The sequence below is a fragment of the Equus quagga genome, chromosome 4 (assembly GCF_021613505.1).
Source record: "Equus quagga isolate Etosha38 chromosome 4, UCLA_HA_Equagga_1.0, whole genome shotgun sequence".
Classification (NCBI taxonomy): Eukaryota; Metazoa; Chordata; class Mammalia; order Perissodactyla; family Equidae; genus Equus; species Equus quagga.
In genome coordinates this window covers 24,109,820-24,116,233 of record NC_060270.1, presented here as the reverse complement: position 1 = coordinate 24,116,233, position 6,414 = coordinate 24,109,820, and the positions used below count along the sequence as shown (strand labels likewise).

Sequence of the window (6,414 nt, the reverse complement as noted above, 5' to 3'; positions counted from 1 at the left end):
CGCCCCCTGCTGGCCGCCCCCTGCTGGCCGCCCCCTGCTGGCCGCCCAGGGACCTCCTGCTCAGTTGGTTCTAAAGCTTCGGTTCCAGCGCCCTCCAGTGGCCAGTGGCGCAGACTGACCTTCCCCAGCTCGGCCCTTCCAGAAGTGAAAGCGGTTGTCCTGTGGTAATGGAGGCAGACAGAGGCTGTGGTGTGCTGGGCCCCATGGTGCGTCCCTGTCTGTCTCTCCCTCCAGAATCTATGATAAGATCCTCTTGGTGCTCTGCAGGTTGTCAAATGAGGTTTAATGCGTGCTGAGCACCTATTGTGTGTCAGTCATGATGCTTTATAAAGCTCCTTGATTCCTAACAACTCTATGATGTAGGGACAGATAAGGAAACTGAGGCTCAGAAAGATTAACTAACGTGCCCAAGATCACACAGCTTGTAAAAAGAAGAGATAGGATTCAAACTCAGCTCTCTCCCTTCTTCATGATGCCTCCCCTTAGAAGAGAGAAGGCCCTTGGAAGAGGACAGGCTCAGAATGAAGCCCACCCAGCCTTTTCAGCTGGCAAATCTACAGACCATTGTAGGAAAGAGCTTACTGATGTCTGGATGCTACATAAGTTACGAAGGAGATGCTTAAAACTTTCTGAGCAGCGAGCAAGGAGGGTGGGTCAGAGGGCTGGGACAGGGGAACAGAGAGAGCCTATGCGACTCAGGCAGTGAAGCCGTGCATTTGCACTGAAGGGCAGTATGCCGGCGGGCTGCAGCCTCTGGGGCAGTCCTTAGCAGAAGATGCCCACTGTGGGTCCCAGAAACACCATGGCCAGGGTCCAAAGTCCATGCATGCAGGAAGTATATACTGCGCTGCCAGACTGGCCTAGGGAGCAGGCAAGACACGTTAGTTATGGCTGAAAGGGAGGAACTGATGCTGTCGGCCCAGCCAGGGGAGACAAATCCATCACAGCTGGAAGGAGAGTGGGTTACAGCCAACAGATTGTAGAAAATGTGCTGAGGCTCCTTATTATCAAAGATATTTTTCTGTTCCCGGCTGTGCAAAACAAATGCTTATGGGCACTGTGAGTATTTTAAGCCTTAGTTCTCTATGACTAAAAGACAGGGCTGAAGTATAAGAATGATCCCTTACCCATCGGTAGTCATTTGGGAGAAGGAGGCTGCCGGCGATTACCCTTGTTCCTAAGGAGATCTTGTCTGGATCCCTCAGTTCATGACCATCTCTGAAACCGCCCAGCCCAGACACTTCCCTGAATCCCCCAGCGGCTCTGTGGGCGCAGGCAGGGTCCCCCAAGCAGGACACCAGCAGGCCCGGGCTCTCTTTGCACCATGGAAGATGGAGACGAGTATAACAGGGCAGTGGCCTGGGACTCAGGAACCTGCAGAAAGTGCCCAGCACCCCGACACCTGGGCTTTCCTGCCAGTCCTCGCTCCCGCTGCCTGCCCTTGGCCAGACTCCCCGCCACCCCAGCGTCTACTCCCCTGTGGTCTGACCGCCCTTCTGTCCCGCAGCGTGTCAGGGGGCGAGCTGTTCGAGCGCATCATCGACGAGGACTTCGAGCTGACAGAGCGGGAGTGCATCCAGTACATGCGGCAGATTTCAGAGGGTGTGCAGTACATCCACAAGCAGGGCATCGTGCACCTGGACCTCAAGCCCGAGAACATCATGTGTGTCAACAAGACGGGCACCAGGATCAAGCTCATCGACTTTGGGCTGGCCAGGAAGCTGGGTGAGGCCGATCCTCCTCTCCTGTTGTCACCAACATGCCATGGCAGTGGCGGTGGCTGTCTGTGTTCCACATGCTGGCTATTAGTGGGAATGTATAGATCGAAGTTAAAATCAGAAACCATGGAGATGCTCAGGTTCAAATCCTGCCCCTATCATTCGCTAGCTGTGTCACTCTCGGTCTCAAATCCTTTGTAAAATGGCATCCTAGGAGTGCCCAACTCATAGAGCTGTGAGGGGATCCAATGAGATAACACAGGCAGAGTGATCAGAGGAGTGTCTCACACACAGTGAGCACTATGTAGGTATTAGCCGTTTATTTTTAATTATTGTTATTATCATTATCTCCTCTTGTATTTTTCACTCTGCTGCCTTCAGCAGCAAAACTCATCTTGGAGATGGGGCTTCCTCACTTTTGCATCCCACTGTACAGTTGCCAGAGCACTCCCACATGCTTCCTCTCATGGGATTCTCACAGTGACCCTGTGAGGCGGACAGGGCAGACTTTACGAGCCCCCATTTATAGACGAGGAAACAGAGGGTCACAGTAGCTTTGTCTGTCAGGTCCCACCAGGAGCCAGGGGAGGTGCTGGGGCTGGAATGAGGACCCTGGACCTGGTTCAGGATGCTCGGAAGTGCCTCTGCTATTCCTGCCCCGCAGAGGGGGGTGTGATGGGGGACAGCGGGTGGGGCCTTGTACCCAGCCCAGTCATTTTAGTCAGTGACTGCGCCACACACCGTCTCCGTCCACCCTGCTTAGGTAGCTCTTTGATGTCTCAGGAATTCAAGAAATAGCTTCACCTTCCACCTCCTGACCACCACCCTATTAACAAGGAGCCCGAGGGCCAGCACGAGCTGGCCTTTCTTTCACTACCCTGGGGGGAGCTGATGCCACCTGGTAAATCTCCTCCTAGGACACACAGTCCTGGTGGAAGCCGCGTGGGCCATAAAAAGGAAAGTGAGGAGTGTGGTCCTGCCGGGCTGTGACTTGCCCGGTGGCCGGCGCTGTGAGGCTGGGCAAATATGCCTGCTCTGCTTTTTCCTGCTGAAGGCCTGGTTTGGGGGCGACGGCTGGTGGACAGATCCTGCCTCAGACGGGAGCTACTGATGCTTTAAACCACTAAGGCGCCCCTGACCTCGGGAGCTGGCAGTATCGGAGCCCAAGGGACACAAGGTGCAGGCTCCCTGGAGAGGGGACAGGTGGGGACAGTGGTGTCCACTAAGGACCAGAGCACCGGGAGGGTTAAAATGTAGCAGGAAGAGTTTACGTTGGAGTGGGAGCAGAGCTTCCGCGTCTGAGGGCTGTGAAATGCTTTGTTGTGGCATTTGCTGTGGGCTCTGGGGTAAGACAAGACCAGGTGCGGTGCACAGGCAAAGGTATGCCCCCCACCGCCACTGAGGTCCTCCAGGAGCTGGTACCTGTGTGCATACCACCTGGGCCCTCTGTCTGGTGTGGCGCAGAGGCCCCACTTTGGTTATGGTTTTCCCCGACTCTCCTCCCGGCAGCGCCCAGGAGAGACGTGAGGCCACACGTGGAGAGGCAGTGGAGTTGGGGGGCATGGCGCAGGGGTCGGAACCCCGGTGTAGGTACTGGCCACTGCTAATTAAATCACTCCACTGCCCTGAGCCTCCCTTTCCTCCTCAGGAGCAAGGGGGTCCTCCCTTCCTCTCAGGGTTGTCGAGAGTGTTACACAGGAAAATCCTGTGAAGCAGATAGCAGGTTCATGGGACATAGAGAGTGTGCGAGATCAGTACCAGGTGCACATCACAAGCCCTGCCTCAGGGGGCTCATGGGAGGGACAGAAGCACCAACGACTGGCAGGGGCAGGGACTTTAACAGCCTCTTCTCCCGTCCCCCCCCCCACCCCCAGTTCAGGACATTTGAGGTTTACAGGAGGCTGAGTGTCTCTGTGCCATTCTCCAAGGACAGAGCCACCAAGGACCGAGCCTTGTCTGTGTCCCTCTGGGGTTGAGCCCAACACACAGATGAGGGCAGCCGCTTACCGTGAGCTGGGTCCAGGCTGTTCCGGGCAACTGATCCATCTCCATCCTGGTTACAGAGAATGCCGGGTCTCTGAAGGTCCTTTTTGGCACCCCAGAGTTTGTGGCACCTGAAGTGATCAACTATGAGCCCATCAGCTACGCTACAGACATGTGGAGCATCGGGGTCATCTGCTACATCCTGTGAGTCTCGGGGCACAGAGGGGAGGGGGCAGAGTCCCACAGGAGGGTCCCCAGGCTGCCCTGACCTTGAAGGCCAGGGTGGGTCATGCTGGGGAGAGCCTGCCCCAGACTTAGGAGAGCCGCAGGCTCCCACCTCCTTCCCCACCAGCCTGCCCTGCTCCTGTGCTCCTGATGAGGTCAGCAGCCCACATCACACTTCCATTGGAGCCTCTAGCTCCACACACAGAATCCCCATCCTCACCCTCCCTGATGCTGGCCAGCCTGGGGCCTTTAGTCAGGAGGGTGTGAATGTGGCTGGTATCACAGAAGTTACCTTCAGGTGTGTAAGTCTGTAGGGTCCACGGAGAAGGAGGGAGGGAGCCCAGGTGCACTTCTCCTGTGGGCATCATCATTGTTTTCCAAGGCAGCACCCCCGTCTTCATGGGAGGGGGACTCCAACTGCCAGCCTTGTCTCTGAGTCCAGTATATGGACTGATTAATAAGCACTTTTGATGACAGAGCCCTCAGCAGGGCCAACAGACAACAGAAAGCCACACTGTAATTAGACTTGGGAAATCAGGTGGAAAATACACAGCCATTTCAGTTAATGCTGGAGAAGAAAGGAGAGGCCAGTAATCTAGACCAGTGCTTTGCAAACTTTAATAGGCATAAATCCCCTAGGGCTTGCCTTAAATTGCAGGTTCTGACTCAGAAGGTGTGGGGGCCCTGAGATTCCACATTTGTGAGAGGAGCCAGGTGGCCAGAGGTGCTGATCCAAGGATGCACTCTGAGGCTCTGGGACGCACCCTGTGGGTGGGAGTCTCTGCACCCAGGCTGCAGATGGTCATCAGCCTCAGAGGCAGTGCCTGAGGCTGAACTTGTGTGGCAACACGGAGCGTGGGCTGGCCTCCCAGAAGAGGCAGATAGGCGTGCTTTCAGTTTGAAAAAATATTTTTGGTTGACGCTACAAAAGGAAAAATTAAACATTTCATAGAAAACTTGAAGAGGATCTCTAAGAATACTTTCTTAGACCCCTGGGGTCTTCAGACCCCAGTGTGAGAAACAGTCCAGGTGATTTTGCTGCCGAGCCAGGTGTAGGAAGCACTGTTACAAAAGCGTTAGCCGGAGTCGGGTGTGCGGTGTGGCTTTTTCACATGCTCAGGAGTTTTACTCTCACTGTGGCCTGTTAAGACAGTCTCCCACGTTTGAGCCTGTGTCACGGGTTCTGTACCCCAGAGGGTCATCTTCTTCCCTGCCTGGGGTCACCCTCACTACCACAGCCTCCCCCTGGAGCAGTCAAGAAGAAACTCCCTGGCCAGGAGTGGACTTCCCTGCCTCTCCCTACCCAGCCCACCCCCTGCCACAGCACCCCCCCGACCCTGGCCCCACTCCAGCAGAAAGGGAGCTGATAAGTAAAGAAAATGGCACCTGATTCTGTACTCCTGGCTCCCTTGGTGAGTAAGGAAGAATGGGCCCAGCTCGTCCCTTCTGGGGCTGACCCAGGCTGGATGGTGTTCCCACTGGATCTGTGGCCCCTGGGGAGACACCTGACCCTTGAGAAACAGTCTTTGGTCAGCTCGGCTGTTCAGACCCAGCTGTCCCACGGCCCGGCTTGGTTCCTGGGTCCGTCTGCAGCCATCATTGAGATTTGCCTCACTGTCCCCAGTTGCTTTCCCACTGCTGTGGGATTAGGAATGTCTGCAGCCGTGGATTTCTACCCAGGCTCTTGTTTAATCCTCAGAACAAATCTGGGAGGTGGCTTGTGGTGGGGATTCGATCTTCATTTGGCATTGAGGTAACTCGGGCCAAGGAAACCCACACAGCCACCCATTTCCCATGTCCTAGAGGGTGACCGCCATGCCAGTTCACCCAGGACTTATGGATTTCCCAGGACACAGGGCTTTCAGTGCTAAGGCAAGGACAGTCTCAGGCAAACCAGGGCAGTTGGTCACTCAACTGGTCAGGGACAGGGAAGTGACCAGACTGCTCAGTATATTTTCACAATGAACCACCCATGTAACCTACCCCAGATCAAGAAACCGAATGCCACCAGGGCCCCCTGCAGCCCTGCCACTGCCCCTCTCGGTTCCCATCCCTCAGAGATAATCATCGTCCTCATGTCTAATGTCATGCCTTAGTTTTGCCTGTTCTTAAACTTTATGTAAACCAAAGAGTAATAGAGAAAGAAGTGCCTGGCTTCTTTTGCTCAACGTTGTTTGTGAGATTCATCCACATTATTGTGTGTAGTTATGGCTTGTCATTCTCGGTGCTGCATAGTACTCTACTGTGTGAACGTCATCAATTTATTCATCCGTTCTACGCTGATGGGCTTGTCAGTAGATCCCAGTTTGGTGTATTACAGGTATTCTGGTGCCTGTGTTTTAGTGGATATATTAATGCATTTCTGTTGGATACCTGATCTAGACTAGAATTACTGGCTCATAAGAGCACTTTATTTTAAAATGAAAATTCTTTTTTTTTTTTAAGGATTGGCACCTGGGTTAACAACTGTTGCCAATCTTTCTTTCCC

At 54.3% G+C, this 6,414-nt stretch overlaps 1 protein-coding gene and 1 long non-coding RNA gene across 10 annotated transcripts in view; one reads left to right on the top strand and one right to left on the bottom strand.

The window, feature by feature from the left end:
• The window catches only part of MYLK (myosin light chain kinase), a 257,906-nt gene that overhangs the window by 231,313 nt on the left and 20,179 nt on the right, over nucleotides 1-6,414 (top strand). For all 8 annotated transcript variants that reach the window (XM_046658090.1, XM_046658087.1, XM_046658086.1 and 5 more), the window contains 2 exons: nucleotides 1,508-1,725; nucleotides 3,782-3,905. In XM_046658090.1, coding sequence (XP_046514046.1) covers nucleotides 1,508-1,725; nucleotides 3,782-3,905 — 342 coding nt within the window. The remainder of the gene's footprint in view (nucleotides 1-1,507; nucleotides 1,726-3,781; nucleotides 3,906-6,414) is intronic.
• On the bottom strand, nucleotides 1,715-6,408 carry LOC124237935 (uncharacterized). 2 transcript variants are annotated; one of them, XR_006888186.1, is made up of 4 exons: nucleotides 5,313-6,408; nucleotides 4,219-4,848; nucleotides 3,726-3,832; nucleotides 1,715-1,802 (listed from the first exon to the last, which is right to left on the bottom strand). It is a non-coding gene; the product is annotated as an uncharacterized LOC124237935 (long non-coding RNA). The 2 variants fall into 2 exon arrangements; XR_006888187.1 differs by having other exon boundaries at nucleotides 4,219-4,494.